Source organism: Carettochelys insculpta, chromosome 22 (assembly GCF_033958435.1).
Source record: "Carettochelys insculpta isolate YL-2023 chromosome 22, ASM3395843v1, whole genome shotgun sequence".
Classification (NCBI taxonomy): domain Eukaryota; kingdom Metazoa; phylum Chordata; order Testudines; family Carettochelyidae; genus Carettochelys; species Carettochelys insculpta.
Genome location: NC_134158.1, coordinates 23654885 through 23676100, shown reverse-complemented (window position 1 = coordinate 23676100; position 21216 = coordinate 23654885). Strand labels below are relative to the sequence as shown.

Sequence of the window (21216 nt, the reverse complement as noted above, 5' to 3'; positions counted from 1 at the left end):
CAGTTCCTGCAAAGACCCATCCCGCCCCCAAGCTGAAGTGCGGAACACCCTGACCTCAGCTCCCCATGGGCAATGGACTCCAGCCGAGCTCCTGTGCAGGGGCCTGGGGGTGTACAAAGCAGTGGTCCCCCTGCCCAGGCCCACTGCCTGTTTGGCAGCCTCCTAGCATCACTAGCTCTGGCCTGGGGGGGAGCCCAGCCCAGTTAAGTGCTACTTAGACCAGCTATTTCAGTCTTCAGGGAGGCTCTTCCCCTGCCAAAGCCTGCTGAGCAGGGGCCTTGGGCACTGCCTGGGGGCACAGAGCCAGCGCCATGTGCACCCCCAGGCCAGGCTCTGAGAAGAGCACAGGGCAGCCTGCCTGGTTGCAGGACCCAGCCCACAAGGGCTGCAGCAACAGAAGACAGGCTGGGAAGCAGAGTTTAATGAGGAACCCAGGAGACGGTAGCGAGGGATCACTCTCCCTCGCTCTGGCACAGGCTCTGTGACGAGGGACATCTGCAGCCCCGCAGGGCCAGGCCTGCTCTGGCTGGAAACGAGGCACACCCCAGCAGGCTGGACTCTGTGGGCACTCCAGCAGCAGGCAGTGCCCAGCTCAGTGGAGACCTAGGCACTCCACCACCCCGTTCCCCTTGACGCCGTCGAAGAAGAAGAAGTTGTTGTGGGGTGGATCCCGCTGGGACAGAGCCTGGAGGAGAAGGGGGCATTGTTACAGCCAGGGCATAGGAATCCTCCAGCTTCAGGAACGGGCAGCTGGGGAGGGAAGCAGTCCCCAACCTGGCTACAAGTTGTCATGGGCAAGTGATGAGCAGCTCAGGGGTGGAGCAGCACCAGCCAGGAGACACTTGCCAAGCCCCACCCCCCAGCAGGGTTATGCTCAGCCCTGGGGCAGTGGCTGTTCCCCCGGACACCAGGGTAGCAGCCAGTGTGTGCAGGGCCAACCAGGGCTGTCCAGCTGGGGCTGCAGTGCCCCCCTCAGCCAGGGCTGCACACTGCCCTCAGTCTGGCAGGGAAAGCAGAGCCCAAGCCCAGCAAGGGGCCCCTGGAGCTGGGCTGCAAGCAGCCCTCAGGAGAGGCAGGGAGCCGTCCGCCCTACATCAGGGGCTGGTCTGGAGCCCCACCTGCGCCAGCTTCACTGCACCCTCCCCAGGTGCTCCTGGCTCCAGCCACCGGCAGGGCAGCGGAGGGAGCAGGAAGCCAGAGCCCCCAAGCAGCAGCACAGCCCAGGCTCAGCCAGGACAGACACAGCTAAGGCTGCTGGGGGAGGGCAGCACTCGGGGGTCTGGACAAGGGAGGGAGCCCAACTGGCTGGGCTGAGCAAAGGGCCCTGAGATTCCCAGCCAAGCCAGACAGGGATTCCAGACACACCCAAGAATGATCGGGACTCCCTGCTGGGGGAGAGCAACAGGCAGCTGGGAACCAGGGCACAGGGCCTCCACAAGGACCCAGCACGGCCGACGACAGGAGAGGTCCCCCTCCACGGATGCACCCCCAGCTCGGACAGCTGGGCCTCGTCATTACCTTGACGACCTCTTGTCCAAGGACTCCGCCGAGCACCGCGCAGACAGGAGCCATTTCAGAGAAGCAGTAGCTAGCAGGAAGAAACAGGTCAGGTCAGCACCAGCATGACTCTGGCTGCCGGCCCTGGCCAACCAGAGACGCGACGGACAGCCCAGCCCAGGCCGAGCAGAGAGGATGTGATGGGCGACTGTTGCCAAGCGGGCCTGGGACAGCCCTTCTGGAGAGGGCTCTACAGACACGCCAACACCCCCCTGTTTTGGGGTGCAGAAGGCACAGGGCTGCTGGATACCCCAGGCAGCACTTACAGAACAACCTGTGCACACTGGCCTGACTCCCAAGATGATCTGTCAGGGCCTGAGAGAGGACAATTGGCCAGGGGAGGGGCCAGCAGAGTGGGCCCAAGACATCTCCCACTGCGAGGAGGCTCCAGGGTGAGCACCGAGCAGCCACACATACAGCTCAGCCTGGCCACTCAATGCTGCACGCAACCCTTCTAAAAATAGGGCCAGAATCCTCCGCCCTGCTCAGGGCGCATTCCCACCATTCCTGCCGCGCACGGCGGCCCCCGCGGCCCAGGGCAGCGTGTGGCAGCATGTAGGCGGGCGGGACGCTCAGGCTGAAATGAATTGGGGGGCGCAGAGCGGCTCTTTCCAGCCCACGCGCAAGGGGCAGCAGAGTCACAGGTCCCCCCACTGGCAGCTCCCAACCCTGCTCCCTACTTCATGGGGGGAGGGGAAATCTACTGCACCCGCCCTGTCTCCCTCCCCCACCCCAGGTCTCCCAGGCGCTCGAGAATGACTGGAGCTTCGCTGCCCTGGTCCAAAACCCAGCCTGGGGGCCTCACGAGAGGCCCCACAGAAAGGCGGCCGGGTCTCCATTCAGCACCGTGACTTGCTGCAGACAGCCGGAGGGTCTCCCAAGGCAGCACGGAGCTGTAGGCACAGGGTCGCGCACAGCCTGGGGGAGCCAGGCTTTCCCAGCCGCCCCGTCAGGGCTGAACGCACCAGCCCACAGAGCCCAGCCAGGCGCAGCTGGGAGGCTCTGCACTCACCCCACACAGCGATACAGACCTGCAGACGCTGATTAATGGCCCCTGCAAAGCTGGCTTCACGCACTGGGCCACAGGCTGACCTCAGGGCCCAGCCCAGTGCAGGTAGGAGACACCTCACAGAAGGCTGCAGCTGTCGCTCTGCCCGTCCAGGAAAGGCAACTCCATTCCCCAGGAGTCTCTGCAGTTGCAGGCCAGAGGCCAACCCACCCCATGGAGCCAGGGGGCTGTCTACCAGCCCCGTCTAGTCAAACCCAGAGGCACATGCCTGCTCCAGCCCCACAAGGGATGCCAATGGGCCCTGCTCTGCTCCCATTTACCACTGCACCGGCGGTGAGGAACACCCAGCACGGCAAGGAACTGAACGGCCCCAGCGTGGGGGCGAGCAGCCGCCCCAGCCCGAGACCGAGCGCACCTGACGAAGTCGTCGGGCAGCAGATGGGCACCGACGCCCAAGGCAGCCAGCACCTCATTGCGGATCTGCAGCAGCAGCGCTGAGTCTTGTGCGTAGCGCTCGGGCAGCGGGTCTCTGCCGGCATCTGTCCGGAACTTCAGCAGCACTGCAGGGAGAAATCACACGCCTGACCCCCGGCCCAGCCCAGGGTCACCGTCTCTGGTCACAGGGCGGGGGTCTGAACATGGGGGTGCAGGACCAGTACAGCCTACAGCGCACCACTGCACACACTAGCTGGGCACTAGCTCAGGCCCGCACACGCCCCAGGCCGGGGCAGGCAGAGCACCAGTCTGAGGCCTGGGGTCTATTCCCAGCACATCTTCCCCGTCTGACCCCTTTGGACAGGCCAGAGAGCACCGTCTGCAAACTTGTGCCAGGCACGCGGGACCCCGGTCTCAGGTGGCCCTGCCCATGCACAGACAGCAAACCCCACTTCAAGGAGACATAGCAAAAGGCCCTGCCCAGGGACCTGAGCACAGGGCAGGGACTGGCTTGCCATATGCCCAGTCTGTAAATCAGGGCCTGGCTGGGGCTCCCCACGGCCTGGTTCTGATGACACAAGGCGAGGCTGCCCCAGAACAAAGCCCCACAGCAGCCTCATGCCTCACCTGGCCTGTCCCAGCCCCGTGGTCACTCCCGGCGGCCGCAGCTCCAGCAGCTCAGTCTCTCTCCGCACCCGGCCCTGGCCTGTCGCTGTTCATAATGCCCAAGGCTGAAGCCCCAAGGCCTGCTCCTTTAGGTGGAGCCGTTAGCTCAGGTGAGTAGAGCCCAGGGACAAGCAAGGCCCTGCCATCCATCTTGCTGGAGCTGGGGGAGGTGGCTCCCAACCCACCAGTGAGCAGCTCCAGGAAGGGCAGAGAGCATGGCCAGCAGCCGAGCCGCCTGCCTGCCTGCCTGCCTGGGTGCTAGCGAGGGGCAGGCTGGCATCAGGCAGTTACCTCCCCGCCACATCCAGCAGGGTCCTGAGGGCTGCCAGGAAAGCAGCCAAGAGGCCCAGCGGGTCTACGATGACTTACAGCAACACCAACAGGAGTGGCGATTTTGGGAGAGTCAGCACTCCACAGCCTGCCACAGCCAGCAGAGCAGGAAACACCCAGGGAGACAGGCCGCCACTAGTCACTGCCCCCTACCTGGAGAGCCAGGGCCCCAGCCACCATTAACCCGCCCTGCCCCACACACCTCCCCTGGGAGCCAGAGCCCAGGCCACCACTAACATCCCCCACCCCCACCCTGGGCAACCAGGGCTCAGCAGAGCTGGGATCAGGGGCCGCAACCCACTCGCTGCCAGGACAGCCACTTGTTGCCTCCCGCCACTGGGGAAAGTCGGGCATGGCTGGGAACCGATCACAGGCAGGAACGCCTTGAGATGCCAAGTGCGCCTACCAGCCAGCAGGACAACGACAGGCCCTTCCCACGCCCCTGGCAGCCTGAGCCAAGGGCCCAGCATTGGATGAGCAGGCAGGGCTGGCTCTGCAGCCCCAGGAGCAGTTGCCAAGCTCTGGAGGGAACAGGCCAGCCTGGGGACCGCAGCAAGGCAGTGCGGAGCTCCAGAACTCCAACACCTCCTCCCCAGGGGGAGCCCAGGCAAGCAGCTGGAGAGGTGCGCGGCCTGGACACCTGAGGAGCATGTCCCCAGCCTGCAGTGAGCATCAGTTTGTATTTACCCTCTGGACTGTGGGGAGGGAAGTGGGCCCTGCCAGGCGTGGGCAGGTGCTCACAGCCCAACTCGCAGGCAGATGCTGAGCGGGTACTCACTGAGGCTTCACCGAGATTGCAGCTCGTGCAGGCCCTAGCGCCCGAGTGCGGCGCACAGCGGGCAAACCACACGCTGGGGCCAGGCCGGCCCCTCCCAGCTGGCAGGGTGCATCCGCTCTGGGGAGCGGGGCTGTTTCCACACTCGCCCGGGTATTTTTAGCTCACTGCTGTTATGGGAAGCTCACATTAACCACAAAGCCAATAAATCAAAACCAGCTCCTGCCACAGGAAGTGCCGCCTGCTTGCGCGGCTGAGCGGGGCCCCTGGCACTGACAGGCACGCTCGCCAGGCCTGCGCTGGGCAGAGACCCCAGGCAGAGCTGGCTCCCAACCTGGTGCAAAGGTCCAAGCAAGCCAGGAGTATGCAGAAGCAGCTTTCTGTGGGAAGAGCCCTCTCCCCAGGAGGAGCGCCGCATGGTGGGAGAGCCAGGCTACGTGAACACTGCATGCAGATGTGGTCATCTCCTCTCCACAAAGATATCCTGGTACAAGGAAAAGTTCAGGAAAGGGCAACAAGGATGACTGGGGCATGGCAGCTGTTCCTTACGAGGAGAGGTGAATACGACTGGAAAAGACGATACCCCAGAGATCTACAAGATCACGACTGGCGTGGAGAAAGTGAAGAAAGAAAAGTTCTTTATTCCTTCCCGTAATACAAGAACTAGGGTCACCTCAAGAAATTAATGGGCAAAAGGTTTACAACCAGCCAAAGAACTTATTTTTAACCCCAACACAGAGCCAACCTGTGGAACGCCTTGCCCAAGGGTGGTGAGAAAGCCAAGATTACAACAAGGCTCTAAGGAGAGGGAGAGAAATCCTTGGAGGGCAGGACCATCCATGGCGGTTAGCCAGGCTGGGCAGGGCTGGCAGTGGGGAACAGGGCAGGGTCACTCAGCGAGTGCCTGCTCTGCTCATCCCCTCTGGGCACCTGGCATCAGCCACTGTCAGACGAGAGAAGACTGGGCTACGCTGTGGTTTCCCAATCTGGGGGGCGTGACGAAATTCCGGAGGGGGGCGGGTGAGGCGACCCAAAGAACCAGCCTTTGCTTCCAGGTCTCAGCCCCTGCTATTTTATGTGGGCGACCTGGTGCAGCTGCTGCAAAAAGCAGGCTGCCACCAAAGACCCATGTGGAGCTAGCTGCATCCTGCAAAGAAGTGTGGGTAGGGAGGAGGACAGAGTTAGATGTGGGGCTGGGGGAGCCTGGCTCAGGGGAGGGGAAGAAGATGAGGCAAGAGTGGGGGGGCTGATGGTGCCTGGCTTTGGGGGAGGGAGGGGCTCTGGCAGCTGGCCCTGGCTTGGGCTGGCAAGTAGGTGGCCGGCTCCAGCAATGAAGGGCTCAGGCGGCTGACCTGCTATTTGGGTGGGCAGCTCGGGCGGCAGGCAGGCTGGCGGCTAGGCCCTGGCCCCAGCGGCTGGCGGGCAAGCAGGCAACTGGCCCCAACGGCTGGCGGGCAGACGGGAGGGCAGCTCTGGCAGTGCAGGGATCAGGTGGGTGGGAGGCCGGCACAGGGCTCGGGAAGCTGGCCAGCTGGGGCTGCACCAGGCATCTGCAAGTTGGGGGCTGTGCCGTTAGCCTGGCTGGTCCATACTTGGCCTCCAGTCTGAGATGGGTCCAGCACACTGTCTGGCACCCCAGCCAGGGCTGCAGCTGGTTTCTGCAGGGCCTGGGCCACACCTGCAGCTCTGGGGCCATGTCGGCAGCCCATTTGGGGCAGAGCTGGTGCCCATGGGGCCTAGGCCATGTCCAGCATGGGGCTGGGCTGGTGTCAGTCCAGCAGGGGTCAAGGTCCAGCAGGAGGTTAAGAGGGCCCCAGGGCTGGGCGGGGTGGGCAGGGCACTAAGGCTCTGGCATTTGGCTCAGGGCAGGGTGGCACAGCTCCACTGAGTCTGCTATCTTCCAAGCAACTTTTCCGGCAACCCCACTCAATTAGTAAGCAATCTGTTCAATACTGATGCCGAAACATTGCTAGAAGTATTGCAAGAACAAGCACGCAAAATATGATTCAAGTGCAAAAAATTCTGAAAACAAGCTTGGAGGGTTTTCGAAAAAATATTTCCCAATGTCCCTGAAAGTTGGGGCAGAAGCGCTATGTATTGTTCTTCCATTTTTGTAAATATACTCACATTGAAAACGAAACAAAGAAATCGACTGGACGTCAAAAATGATTTGCGTTGCGCACTTTCATCTTTCAAACCCAGGATTTCCCAGCTTGTGAAAAAAACGCAGTGTCATCCTTCACATTGAGTTCGTTTGGTTTCTGCTGTTTCTGATGTTAAATTACATTTTTATTAAATTTGTGCGCCAAGTAAAACTATTTGGGGTTATTGTTAATTTTAAATAAACACAAACGATATAAAAACGTTATTTTAAATTATGAATTGAATTTTTGGTTAAAGGGGGTTGGATGATGGTAAAGAAGAGGCAGGGGGGCGTGAGGGTCTCATAAATTAAAAGTGGGGCATGATGCTGAAAAGTCTGGGAACCCCTGGACTTAGACAGACCTGTGCTCTGCCCCCGCTGGGCCATTCTTACCTTGCTATGCAGAACAAAGCCTCAAAGCCCCACCCCCACCTCACCTCCCTGAGAGCAGACATATGGCCTCCTTACCGTGAGGATGGGAAACGGAGGCACAGAGTGGGGGACTGGCCTGGCCCCCAACCCCACCCCTCCTGGGGGAGTGCAAGCCTGAGGCCTCCCAGATGTCCCTTACCCTGAAGCAGGAAGTAGTCTGGGGCAGTGCGCTTCAGGGCTGCCTTCGCCTTCTCACTGTGCCAGTCGACTGCCAGCGCCTCCTTCAGCTGGCAGAACATCGCCCGCTGCAACGGGAGAGCCAGTGTGAGATGGGCGGTGCCCTGGGACAGCTAGCGGCAGAGAGGCAGGACACCACCCGCTGCAATGGGAGCGCCAGCAGGAGAGGGGGAGGGCGCTGCCCGTCAAACAGCAGGAGAGAGCCTGGGGGGCATCTGCACCTAGGGAGCAGCGTGCGCAGAACAGCGCTGTCTGTTCCGCGCCATCGCCGATCCTCGGTGGCGTACACCAGCCAATCCCCACCGCGGGGGCATTTACACTGCCGAGAGTCCAGTCGAAGGCCGGGCGAGTCCTGCCTCCCTGCCACGCTGCAGAGGGCTGCTCCTCATCCCACAGCCCCTGTGCAGGTTTGACAAGGACCTCTGCCCCCTCCAGCTGGCCCCGGGGAGAGTGAGCCCCTCTTCCCGTTGGGCACAGCAAGCGGGGCCCACCTGGGGGCTGGGCAGAAGGCCAATGTGCTGGGCCGGGCCAGGCCAGCGCAGCTGGGGCCTGGGGCGGGAGGGAGGGAGGACGGACACTGACAGAGACACGTCTGCACATCGAGCCCTGGTTAAGGGAACAGAGGCCAGTCTTGTCCCCCTTGGGGGCCAGCAGATTCCACCCCCCAGCTCTGTGCTTCAGCTCGGGCCAGAGTGCAGACCCAGCCAGTGCCACTGACTCCCAGAGAGCAGCCAGCCCTGAGCACCAGACTCAGCACTGCCACAGCTGGATTGAACCCACAGCCTAGCCTGGGGGAGGGATGCTGGCAGACCTTGGAAACATGAGGAGCTGCTTGTAGGGTGGCCTCCCTCTGTGGCTGTGCTGCCCAAGCCCCTCAGTAGTCTGCAGGAGCACCGAGCCCAGAGCCTGGGCGGCAAGCAGGTCTGGCAGAGGGCTCCTCATGCTGGGCCTGACTCTAGCCCCCTACAATTGCTGTGCGAACTGCCAGTCCGCAGGGTTAGCCAACCCTGGAGAATCAGCTCCCAGGACACAGAGACCAGGCTTCAGGCGGGTGGATTAATGGTGAGACCCACTCGTGGGAGTTCAGCCCCATCCCCAGGGGTCCGGGTTAAGAGTCAGCACAGCTCCCATCTGGAAGAAGAGGGCAGGGGAGTCCAGCCCCACCCCACAGCCCAAGGGCGTCAGTTACCACCATCTCTTCTCGGAGATTCTAAGGGGCTGCTAAGCCCCTCCAGTGCGAGCGCCCGTGTCCCGTCCACAGCCCCTGGCTACGCTAGAGACCAGCTTCCCACAAAGGTCGTCCAAAGGCTCAGCGGCTGGAGACTCCCTGGGACATGGCTTCCCACAGCTGATCTCCACGGCCTTGCGCCTCCCTGCACGGCGCCTGGTTACACGCAGGAAATGCATGGCCATGGCACTCCCATTTCTCCGGCAGGGCAGGGCAGGGCACCAACCCTTCCAGCCTGGCTGCTTTCAGACTCGCAGCAGTGAGAGGAACAGGAGCAGAGCGACAGAGGCAAACCCATCCCCACTCCAGTGGGGGGCAGGAGCCCCTCAAGGAAAGCCAAGGACGAACGCCCCTTCAGACAAGAGCAGCGGCCTTGCCTCAACAAGCCCAGGGCTGTGCGTCACTGTGAAGCTGTCCCGCAGTAACCCAGAGTCTGCAGCCAGCTCAACCCAGCGCTGGGGGCTGGGCAACGTGCAGCCATGCCAGCAGGGAGGCACAGGCTGCACTCCAGAGCCCTAAGCCCTCAAGGAGCCCCTCCCCAGGCACTGGCATGCTGGCAACGCTCCGCAGGAATCCCTGACCGGCTCGGGATCGGAATCCCAGCCCCAGTCCACTGGGGGAGGAGGACAGCTGGCCTGCAGCAGCAGCTGGGGAGTAGCGCAGGGCCGAGCTGCACCTAACACCCAACAAGCCGAAAGGGACACAAAAGGCCGTTCTCCTCACAGTCACACAATGCCAGGGGATTTCCACTCACTGCCTGCAGAGTAATGCCCCAGCCCAAGTATTTCCATGTGAAAGGCTCTGCCTCCCCTCCCGCCCACCTGCCACAAGCCAGCCTCCTGTTTGCACGGGGCGTCGTAAGCAGTTGGCAGCAGCAACAAGGCAGCTTTGGCTGGGAGCTGACTGCTTGGCTACACACCCCAGGTGCACTGGTCCAGTCACAGCAGGGCAGGATGCGAGGCACACCAGCGCGGCTGCTCCCAGACAGGAGGGGAACAACCTACAGCAGTCCAACCGTCCCTACGCCAGGGGCTGCACCCGTCCAAATATTGGGTAAAAATCCCTTCCCGGCCGTGGGAGCTGGGGGTGGTGCGGGAAGGGTAGAGGGGGCCTAACTCATCCAACAAGCTAGTAGCCCAGAGGCAGAATTTAGACAGAACCAACTCAGTACCCTGCCTGTCAGCGCGCACAGCCGCTGGCCTGTGCGGAGGCCAGGCCAAGATCACCATGTATGGCACCTTGAGCCTGGCTTCGCAGTAGCCTGCCTGAGGGCGCACACTCACACAGAGCTGGGGAATTCAACACCACCACTGGCTAGGAGGAGGCTCACACGGGGATGAACCTCCCTCTATCAACACCCGCCCCTGACCCCCATCTGTAGTGGCACTGCCCATGACTTCCACTCACAGCTCCAGCCAACGGGCCGCCTTTGGTCAGCACAGGGCAGCGCCCCCGCAGGCCTCGGGCTCTGGCTCTAAGAAAGGAGCAGAGTCACCGACAAACAAGCCTGTCATTTGAAAAGGGTGGCTCAGGCGCTGGCATGCTGGGCTGCCACAGCCCTGCGCGGCCGCGAGGTGCTCTCTAGAGCTTGGCTTAGCTGGAGGCAGGATGCAGACCTAGGCCAAGGGCTCACGAGCAGCAGATGGAAGTGGAGCTAGGAGCTACACCGCCCATGGGAAGACACTGGAACACAACAACCCGCTCACGGCCCATCCGAGCAATGCAACATCGTCTGTCCTGTGCACCAGGTGCCTCTGCTGGGGGACCCACTGAGACACCGGCCTGACATCTCCCTGTACGGCAGGTGCCCTACAGTGGCCAGCAGGGGCAGTTCCACGCACCTTTTTCACCATAGTCGTCTCTGCTGACTCAAGCTTGGCTTTTTTGGTTTCGGGCCCATCTTCCACTCCCTGACTGGCTTTGCTCACCTTGGTCTTCTCTCTGCAGAGAGACGGAGAGAGATTGACTGCAGCAGCTCCCTGGCAGAGGGAAGCCGGACTCAGAACCCACACCAGGAGAATCCACATGGGCAGAGCCTGCTGTGGCTCAGCTTTGACATGCGCCGGGTCTGCTGGCGGGAAGCGGAGGCGCAAAGAGGACACCTGCCTGCCCCGAAGCAGACGATCTGTGCATGGCTCGCAGAAGAGCCTCACTGGCTGACATTCACACAACTCCATGACCACAATCACAGCCGCTTCCAACACGGGTGCCCCCAGCACACTGACGACTGCTTGGGTTACTGAGCTTGCCCTGCCCAGTACACAGCTGTGCCTTCCCTGCAGCCTGAGCGTGGCAGCAAGCAGAGATCCCAGCATGCAGAGCAGCCCCCTTTTGCGCACCTAGCATGTTACAAAGGAGCCTTCGCCGGCTGCCGGGTCCCTTGTGTGCGAGGGCCCTGCCGGCTGCTCCCCTGCCCCAGAGGCAGACTTACTCCACAAACTCGTGCGCACCCAGGTTGGCAAACATGTAGCCGTAGTAGCCAAAGACATCTCCAGTGAAGAACTTGATGCCTTTCTCATGGCAAATCTGATCCACCTTCACCATGACGCAGCGGGAGCAGCACGTCAGGCAGACCTGGGAGGAGCACAAGCACCAGAGTCATCCCCGCCCCCACGGACGGGAGCAGCCCACGCTGCATGTCTCCTGACCCCTTTGAGACTCGGCAGGATGACTGGTTCCCCAGAAGCGGGGAGCCCAGCCTGTCCCCACTGGGCACTGGCGGCACATGGGCAGGGACCAGCCACAGAGCAGTGCTGTGTGCACCATCTCTCCCAGCCACGATGGCTGCTCATTCCAACGGCCGCGGCTCCAGGGAGAATAAGGAGATTCCAGCTTCCTCTTGGCAACAAAGCCAAACACTGGCACATGTCATGTCACTGAAATGCAGGGCTTGCCACACAGGGCAACGGACCAGCAGTGCACATCACATCCTGCCTGTGTCACAACAGCTCCCCTGGGCAGGCCTCCTGGCTAAGCAATTCCTTGTTCTCGCCTCCCAGTCTTCCAGCTGAGCAGACTAGAGGCAGACCAGAGCAGAAGCAGAGGTTGTTTACAAACAGCTAGTCACCCTGCCAAAACCAGTGCACAATCACAGCCCTTCAGCCAAGCAACCACAGACCAAGCCAGGGGACACAGGGTTCAGTCTCACAGGAACCGGTTTTTTTTGCTTGGGGTGAGTGGCGTGTGAAGGAAGTAATCTACAACCAGGGAAATGGACTGAACCAGCCTCAGTCATGACGCTCACCTGTGATGATAATAGGGTTACAATTTCCAAGAAAGTTTTTATCTGAACGTTTTCCTGCAGTGCTGGCAATGCTGAGGCCAGGCTAATGGAGCCAGAAAATAAAGCAAACCAGTCAAAACCCCGAGGACATGCAAACAGGAAGCCAGTGGTACAAAGACTCCCACAGCCATGCTGTACACACACTGGTGCATCAGAGTAATACAGATACTATTTGAACCCAGTTTAGTTAAACAGGTTTTAAACAAGTTCTTGCAGGACCGTGTTTACATTGATTTAAACCTGGTTTGTTGGCTTAGCTTTCGCCTGGAAACGTACAGGCACCAGCTAACACCACAACCAGTTTCACATCAAGTTAAGCATCTACTCAGGATTCACACAAGTTTAGTTACATCAGTTTTTAAGGCAACTAATTAATTGCCCAAGGAAGCATGTACCCAACACCCCACCTCATCTGCCACTTACAGCATCAAACTGAGCAAAGAAATCTTCGGCTTTGCTTTCGATGTTCTCTGGGTCGGCTCTCACCTCTACCATGGGGTTGAGGTTTTGAGCCCGTTCCAAAGATGCTTCAGCTCTGTTGCGACCCACAGAGCCCACAGGTATCAGAAACTGAGCTCTTGTGTCCTCCTTTGACACCTGGCGCAGAGTGAATAAAAATCAATCCATCACTGAACTGTTGGCGATTCCCAGAACCCCGAAAAGCAAGAACACCGCAGGGTACTTATCACAAGTGGGGACACGGGCCTGCAAGGAACCAGCTCCCAGGGCTTTGGGTTCATCACACAGGCACTGAAGTACTCACCCAAAGCTCCTAGGGAGCGCAGTAAAGTTATGGGGCAGGAAGGAAAGGGCTGGCCTAAAGGCTCAATGACATAATTCCAACCAGCAGGAGCTGCCCTTACACAGCAAGAGCCAGGCTGACGTACCCGGGCAGTCACCCCCGTGGAGCCCTGGCTGCACGCGGAGCAACACTGACCCATTCTAGCACCCTACAAAAGAGCCCTGCCAGGGCGCATGCAGCAGATCCAAGGGGAAGCCTCCCTGTCCCTCCATTCACTTTCCTGCCCAGCTCCATGCCTTAGCAAGGAGCAGTTCTGAAGCCAAGAGCTCCACCTTCTGCTGGATGCTAGTGACTGCACGAGGAGTCACAAGCTGTGTGGCAAAGGGATGACGCTACACTGGCTGCTGTGCTGACTAGTAGCTCCAGCTCCGCACTGACCATGGACTCTACGTGTCTTAGGCGCCCTTCTCAGTGCAGGAAGGGTGTCCCTTCGCCACCCGGCCTGTTTGCATTCTACACACCCACTTCAGGGGAGCCCTTGTCTCCTTTGGCCAGTCTGCCACAGACTGCATGGCAGACACCCCTGTGAGCCCCGGCAGCCCCAAGCAAGAGCAACGAGAGCAGCTGGAGCTGAGCTCCAGCTCCAGAAGGGATGTCAGCTCCTGTGGGTGCTAAAGGCCAAGACAGGGCAGCAACTGCCCCACCTCCAACTAAAGCAGTTACTTCCAAGCCAGCTGATGTGGGACTGGTAAGCCCCTAGGCAGAACCATCCCAGCCACAGCACCAGGTAGGGCAGTGGCTCCGGGCTCCACATTTTTGGAGGCCCTGCAATGGCCATCCCAGCCATCCTAGGGATGAAGTAGGGGAACCCCCTGCTGGTGTGGCCACCACACACAACCTCAGACTGCAGGTATCTCCCAATCTAATGCTGCAAAAAAGGGGTAAGGGGCAGAGCAGGGGAGGGGTGGGGCCTGGGGCACTGGTGAGGATTGTCTCAGCTCCCCCATGGGCATGCCCCTAGGCTAACAGCACTTTCAAGATTGCCTTGTTCCATAGGCAAGGCACCTCAGCACATGCAATGAGGGCTCCTGAGTTCCATCCCAGACCTGCCACACACTTCCCGTGAGTTCTTGGCAGGGTGCATAAAAATTGATGATTAAAATAAAATTGATTTTTTAAATCAATAAAATACTAAATTTCTCATTTAAGAAGACAAGTTACAACTAAATCACATTACAAGCAGTCTCATGACAATGAATTACTGGCTCTAGGCTACGTCTACACTAGCCCCAAACTTCGAAATGGCCACACAAATGGCCATTTCGAAGTTTACTAATGAAGCACTGAAATGCATATTCAGCGCTTCATTAGCATGCGGGCGACCGTGGCACTTCAAAATTGGCGCGTCTCGTCACAACGGGGCTCCTTTTCGAAAGGACCCCGCCTACTTCGAAGTCCCCTTATTCCCATCAATAGGCATCCTTCAGTCTGCATAGACTATGGATCTATGCAGACTGAAGGATGCCTACTGATGGGAATAAGGGGACTTCGAAGTAGGCAGGGTCCTTTCGAAAAGGAGCCCCGTCGGGACGAGCCGCGCGGCAGCAAGGCACATCAATTTCGAAGTGCCGCAGCCGCCCGCATGCTAATGAAGCGCTGAATATGCATGTCAGCGCTTCATTAGTAAACTTCGAAATGGCCATTTGTGTGGCCATTTCGAAGTTTGGGGCTAGTGTAGACACGGCCCTAGTGTCCAGCCTAACTACCAGCTCTTGCGGCTTAAAAGTTCTGGGCTTTCATTTTCTGCTTCTCAGCAAACTGAAAAGTAATACATGCAAAGGAAGGTACAGGCTGGACAGGTTTGTTTTTGTTCCGTGCTGTGGTGGCAGACCCTGGCCAAGCTCTGCAGAGGACTTAGCTAAGAAGAAAGTCTTAAACCCAGTGAGACAATAGACTGGAGATAGCAAAAGCAGCACAGAAAGGAACAGTGGAGTGCACTAGCAAGGAGAAATCTCAGAGAGCTAGCCGTGTTCGTCTGTATCTTTGCCAAACAAAACAAGCAGTCCTTAGCACTTCACAGCCTAACCAGTCTATTAGGCGGGTAAGACCCAATTCAGATTACGAGAACTGCTCCACAATCTGGTAAAATGAAAGCTTATGACCTAATAAATAAAATGGTTCGGCTGTCAGGTGCTACAGGACTGCTCGCTTTGTTCTGGAAGGAAAAAGCGTCCTATGCTCTAGGGATGGAAAAGCCTGTTTAGTTACCTGGTTAAATGTTAAGTTCAACCCATTAACTGATTAAACAGGAAGGCCTGCTCTCACCTGGCCATGTTGGAGCACTCCACCCCACCACAGTTCATGGGGCTTGCACCCCCTGGGTTGCAGCGCCTCTGGCCACAGCATTCCCAGGCTGCTCAAGCCCCCACTGGTTAACCAGTTAGCATCCCTACTATGTTACCCCACAGTTTTGCCACAGGAAGTCCATCACAACTTCTGGGCATAAGAAAGAGACCACCTAGGGATATTTTGAAGAAATTTGTTCCCTGGGTAAAAGAAAAACGTGTCAAGCATAGGCAGGGTAAGACAATGCCACAGGGCCTAGCTGCAAGCATGAACCATCATAAGGAAACCTGACTGTGGGCAGAAAATGACACGGATAAAGATGTGGCTAGGGTGGAGTGCATCAACAGGGTAGAAACTGAAATAATTCACTGTGCAGTGCCTCATTCTTCAAGACACTCTCTGTGCTTTTAAAGAGTAAACTCCCAAGCTGTTTCCTGTGTTGGATGCTGCTAGGAAAAAAAGGTTTAGCTTAGCTAGTTAAACAGGACGTAAGGGCTGCATCTATGCTACCTCCCTATGCGAGCCGGCACTTAGAAGTTTAACACTTCGGAGTAGCCACGGGGGAGAATTAGCTTAATGAAGTGCTGTGTATGCACCACAGCACTTCATTAATAAGCTCCCGACACCCTACTTACCATCTTCCCTTCGACGTAGGGAGGTCGTGTAGACAAACCCAAGGATTAATTAATGAGGTTTAGAATCGATCAATAAATTATACTAAACAGAAAGCTGCAGTGAGAGAAATCTAGAGTTGCCAGTTGCCACTGAGTGTCATTTTCTTATTTTGTACTACATAATACATGCCGCTTATTTGGAATGTCACAGCCACAGTCCTTAAGGAGCAGCTGTAAGTCTAGTCCCTGTTTTACTTTAGCATAACTCAGCTTCTCCCAAGGAACCCACCCTGCACTTGTGTTCTCAAAGAGCTGAGCTGCCAGGGAGGTCCATGGGGCTTCCTGCAAAATGAAATGTGCTCGAGCGCTTTTCCTCATAACTTGGCGCCAATCAATTGTTGGTTTTGGTGACTGAAATCACCTTGATTTAAATCAACCCACACTGGATCTCCAACAGTCACTTCTTATCTCTGCTCTGTGGCTCCCAAACAGAGATCCAGGCACACACACAGGAAGGCAGGAACATAACCCATTTGTGTTTATGAGGTGCGTCTAAGATGGTCCACAATAGGGACCCAGCCAAGCACTTCCTGCCCCAGCCTGCAGCGAGGCTGGCCTAATGGGCCCCTGTGAACTGAACCCCCTCCCCCGACTTGCTTCTTCACAGCTGTGCTTCAGGTGGAAGTCTGCAAGGGGGCAGGTGCTCAGAACTCCTGCTGGGCACGACAGAAGGGACAAGCCTAGAGCTCCCACCTGCTGATGGTCTAGCATGGTCAGGCCTTTGACCCCTGCCAAGATGAGGTTCTTCGCCACTTCTGCTCCCAGGCCCTTCATACCAACCAGCAGCACCCGGGATGCGCGCAGTCTGCAATGACATGCATGGGCAGTCTTAACGAATAGATGGCAGCAACGGAGGCCTGGCAGGGGAAAGGAACAGCTCTGTGTTCTCAGCCGCACAGTGGCAAGGAAGGAACCCACACTGGTCACCAGCTTCCCTCCAGGCCAATGATGCAAGGAAAGGCAGAGATAGCTCTGTCCCAAAGCACCAGGTCTGCCCAACAGGTCCACAGCTAGACCTGCAAGCTGACCTCCAAACCTGTAGAGGAAACAGGACCTGGCTCATGCTGCCACACCAAGGACCGGAGAGAGTGTGGAAACAGCAGGGTAAGTGCTGCCTGGGCTTCCCACAGCCAGGGTGAGGAACATGTTGAACTACAGCAGTGGTGCAACTGCCTCTGGAAGGCAGGGGCCTTGCGATGCTGGGGAGGTGGAAAGCAGAGTGGGGCTGAACGCAGCCACTCGGGTGGGGCTCGCACGGCACAGAGGGGCAGCGCAGCGGAAAAGGCCCCGTGGACACACTGCAGAGCCCAAGGGCTGAGACCCGAGCACTGGACCCAGCGGGCTCCGGGGCACAAGCAGCGCAGACAGACAGAGGGCAGGTACAAGGCACCCGCCGGAACTGGGTCATCGCCTCCAGCTCCCCCGCGCTCGGGAAACGGCTCCAACCCGCAGAGCTCCGCCCACACCCGGCGGGCGGCTGAGCTCGCCCCCCTGCGCCCCTCCCGTGGGCCCCGCTGCACCCCCGGCCCCGCCCCGCGCACCGCCGCTGCGCCTCCAGCCCCCACAGGCGGATCTGCCGGTCGTACTGCGCCGCCTCCTCCTCGCTGATGCCGCCCGCGCCGCCCGCCTGCTCCACCATCGTGCCGCCGCCGCGCGCAGCCCGCCCTCCCACTGCGCACGCGCCAAGCGTCGGGCCCGGGCGTGCGCACTGCGCCGGCACAGCCCCGCCCCCACCCAGCGCCCAGCACAGCCCTTCCCCCCACACCCTCAGCGCCCAGCACAGCCCTTCCCCCCACACCCACCCACCCCCCCAACCCCTCAGCGCCCAGCACAGCCCTTCCCCCCACACTCCCCACACCCTCAGCGCCCAGCACAGCCCTTCCCCCCACACCCACCCCCACCCCCCGGGCCCCTCAGCGCCCAGCACAGCCCTTCCCCCCACACCCACCCCACCCCCCCGGCCCCTCAGCGCCCAGCACAGCCCTTCCCCCCACACCCACCCACCCCCCCGGCACCTCAGCGCCCAGCACAGCCCTTCCCCCCACACCCACCCCCACCCCCCCGGCCCCTCAGCGCCCAGCACAGCCCTTCCCCCCACACCCACCCACCCCCCCGGCCCCTCAGCGCCCAGCACAGCCCTTCCCCCCACACCCACCCACCCCCCCGGCCCCTCAGCGCCCAGCACAGCCCTTCCCCCCACACCCACCCACCCCCCCAACCCCTCAGCGCCCAGCACAGCCCTTCCCCCACACACCCCCGGCCCCTCAGCGCCCAGCACAGCCCTTCTCCCACACCCACCCATCCCCCTCACCCCCCCAACCCCTCAGCGCCCAGCACACCCCTTCCCCCACACCCACCCATCCCCCTCACCCCCCCCGGCCCCTCACCGCCCAGCACAGCCCTTCCCCCCACACCCACCCACCCCGCAGGACAGCCCTTCCCCCCACACCCACCCACCCCCCCGGCCCCTCAGAGCCCAGCACAGCCCTTCCCCCCACACCCACCCACCCCCTCAGCGCCCAGCACAGCCCTTCCCCCACACCCACCCATCCCCCAGGACAGCCCTTCCCCCCCACACCCACCCACCCCCCCGGGCCCCTCAGCGCCCAGCACAGCCCTTCCCCCACACCCACCCATCCCCCTCACCCCCCCAACCCCTCAGCGCCCAGCACACCCCTTCCCCCCACACCCACCCATCCCCCTCACCCCCCCCGGCCCCTCAGCGCCCAGCACAGCCCTTCCCCCCACATCCACCCCCCCAGGACAGCCCTTCCCCCCACACCCACCCACCCCCCCGGCCCCTCAGCGCCTAGCACAGCCCTTCCCCCACACCCACCCATCCCCCAGCACACCCCTTCCCCCCACACCCACCCATCCCCCTCACCCCCCCAGCCCCTCAGCGCCCAGCACACCCCTTCCCCCCACACCCACTCATCCCCCTCACTCCCCCGGCCCCTCAGCGCCCAGCACAGCCCTTCCCCCCACATCCACCCCCCCCGGACAGCCCTTCCCCCCACACCTACACCCATCACAGCCCTGCTCCCTCCTCACCCCCCCCACCCCCAGCACAGCCCTTCCCCCCACGCCCCCCAGCACACCACCCTCCGGCCCCTCAGCACCCAGCACAGCCCTTCTCCCCCCACGCACCCACACCCCATCACAGCCCTTCCCCCCCAGCCCCCACACCCCCCAGCACAGCCCTTCCCCTCACACCCCCCAGCACACCCCCGGCCCCTCAGCGCCCAGCACAGCCCTTCCCCCCCACGGACCCACCCCCCAGCACAGCCCTTCCCCCCCACACACCCCACTCCATCACAGCCCTTCCCCCCCACCCCTCACTGCCCAGCACAGCTATTCCCCCTTCACCCCCGCCCCCCAGCGCCCTGCACAGCCCTTCTCCCACCTCAACCCCCACCCCACAGCACCCAGCACAGCCCTTCCCCCACACACACCTCCACCCCTCAGCGCCCAGCACAGCCCTTCCACTCACCCCGCTTCCCCCCACCGCCCAGCACAGCCCTCTCTCACCGCCCACCCCTCATCACCCAGCACAGCCCTTCCCCCTCACCCCCGCCCCCTGCACAGCCCTTCTCCCACCTCAACCCCCACCCCTCAGCACCCAGCACAGCCCTTCCCCCACACACACCTCCACCCCTCAGCGCCCAGCACAGCCCTTCCACTCACCCCCCCTTCCCCCCATCGCCCAACACAGCCCTTCCCCCCACACACCCCCACCACCCAGTACAGCCCTTCCCCTCTCATGCCCCCACCCCTCAGCGCCCAGCACAGCCCTTCCCCCCACGCTCCCCCACCGCCCAGCATAGCCCTTCCCCCCACATGCCCCCGCCCCCACACAGCCCTTCTCCCACCTCAACCCCTGCCCCTCAGCACAGCCCTTCCCCCCACACACCCCCACCCCTCAACACCCAGCATAGCCCTGCCCCCCCACGCCCCTGCCCCCCCACACAGCCCTTCTCCCACCTCAACCCCCGCCCCTCAGCACAGCCCTTCCCCCCCACGCGCCCCCACCGCCCAGCACAGCCCTTCCCCCCACACGCCCCTGCCCCCCACACAGCCCTTCTCCCACCTCAACCCCCGCCCCTCAGCACAGCCCTTCCCCCCCACGCGCCCCCACCGCCCAGCACAGCCCTTCCCCCCACACGCCCCTGCCCCCCACACAGCCCTTCTCCCACCTCAACCCCCGCCCCTCAGCACAGCCCTTCTCCCCACACGCCCCCGCCCCTCAGCGCCCAGCACACGACTCGACCCCTGCGACTGAGCCCTCCACTGCCCCACACCGCTCAGCGCGGCGACAGACACACGCCCCGCCAAGGAGCCGCAGCTCCTTCTGTGAGCCCGGGCACAAGCATCCCGCGGAGCGGGGCGCAGCTCGGGCCTTTGGGATGGAGTCACCCACCACCCCTGCCCGGCCACAGCTCCGCGGTCCCGGGCCGCGTCCGAGCTGCCGAACTGGGCGCTGGAGGGTGCAGTGCCCCGCAAACGGGGCCGCGGCGTGCAGACCTCGTGAAGGGCAGAGCCCAACCAATGGGGCGGGGCGGGGGGCAGGGGCCGGCGGGTGGGGGCGGGGCGCTCGGAGGAGGGCAAGGCCCCACAGATGTGGGGGGCAGGGCCCCGCGGGAGGGGGCGGGGCGAGGCGCTCGGCGGGGGGCGGGGCCCCGCGGGTGGGGGCGGGGCGCTCGGAGGAGGGCAAGGCCCCACAGATGTGGGGGGCGGGGCCCTGCGGGTGGGGGCGGGGCGAGGCGCTCGGCGGGGGGGCGGGGCCCCATGGGTGGGGGTGGAGCGGGGCGGGGCGGTCGGAGGAGGGCAAGGCCCCACAGATGTGGGGGGCGGGGCCCTGCGGGTGGGGGCGGGGCGAGGCGCTCGGCGGGGGGGGCGGGGCCCCGCGGGTGGGGGTGGAGCGGGGCGGGGCGCTCGGAGGAGGGCAAGGCCCCACAGATGTGGGGGGCAGGGCCCCCTGGGTGGGGGTGGAGCGGGGCGGGGCGCTCGGAGGAGGGCAAGGCCCCACAGATGTGGGGGGCGGGGCCCTGCGGGTGGGGGCGGGGCGAGGCGCTCGGCGGGGGGGGCGGGGCCCCGCGGGTGGGGGTGGAGCGGGGCGGGGCGCTCGGAGGAGGGCAAGGCCCCACAGATGTGGGAGGCGCAGGGCCCCGCGGGTGGGGGCTGGGCGGGGGGCGGCCCCTCACGCGGCCCCCCAGAACTAGAGGCAGCGCGGCGGCGGCGGCGCCCGCTCGGGTCAACCTTTGGCTGCGTCCGTCCGCGCCCGCTCGGGCTCGGCTGCCTCCGCCTGCCTTCGGCTTTCTCCGCTCCCGCTCGGCTCGCTTCGGCCATCTCCGGCAGTTTCCGCCTTCCGCGCGGGGCGCTGGCTCGGCGCGGCTGCGTGCCCGGCGGGCGCCATTTTGTG

At 61.9% G+C, this 21216-nt stretch overlaps 1 protein-coding gene across 5 annotated transcripts; it reads right to left on the bottom strand.

The window, feature by feature from the left end:
• Positions 1 to 406: 406 nt before the first annotated feature.
• SAE1 (SUMO1 activating enzyme subunit 1) lies at positions 407 to 21216 on the bottom strand. 5 transcript variants are annotated; one of them, XM_075016648.1, is made up of 9 exons: positions 21054 to 21216; positions 16491 to 16654; positions 12459 to 12632; positions 11184 to 11326; positions 10594 to 10693; positions 7487 to 7592; positions 2982 to 3126; positions 1519 to 1588; positions 407 to 685 (listed from the first exon to the last, which is right to left on the bottom strand). In XM_075016648.1, the coding sequence occupies exons 1-9, from the start codon at positions 21208 to 21210 to the stop codon at positions 593 to 595; spliced, it is 1152 nt and encodes a 383-aa protein (XP_074872749.1). In that variant the 5' UTR covers positions 21211 to 21216; the 3' UTR covers positions 407 to 592. The 5 variants fall into 5 exon arrangements, 4 of the variants coding, with proteins under 4 accessions (XP_074872749.1, XP_074872751.1, XP_074872750.1 ...); XM_075016650.1 differs by lacking the exon at positions 21054 to 21216 and adding an exon at positions 17339 to 17461; XM_075016649.1 differs by lacking the exon at positions 21054 to 21216 and adding an exon at positions 17339 to 17461 and having other exon boundaries at positions 16491 to 16602.

What these genes read in the sequence shown, in the direction of transcription:
- SAE1 (XM_075016648.1), bottom strand. Translation starts at nt 21,210, where the DNA reads ATGGCGCCCGCCGGGCACGCAGCCGCGCCGAGCCAGCGCCCCGCGCGG. An exon ending in CCATGCTAGACCATCAGCAG is followed by an intron (nt 12,633 to 16,490) that starts GTGGGAGCTCTA and finishes ACTCTGCGCCAG; the next exon opens with GTGTCAAAGGAGGACACAAG. An exon ending in AGACGACTATGGTGAAAAAG is followed by an intron (nt 7,593 to 10,593) that starts GTGCGTGGAACT and finishes CTCCCGTTGCAG; the next exon opens with CGGGCGATGTTCTGCCAGCT.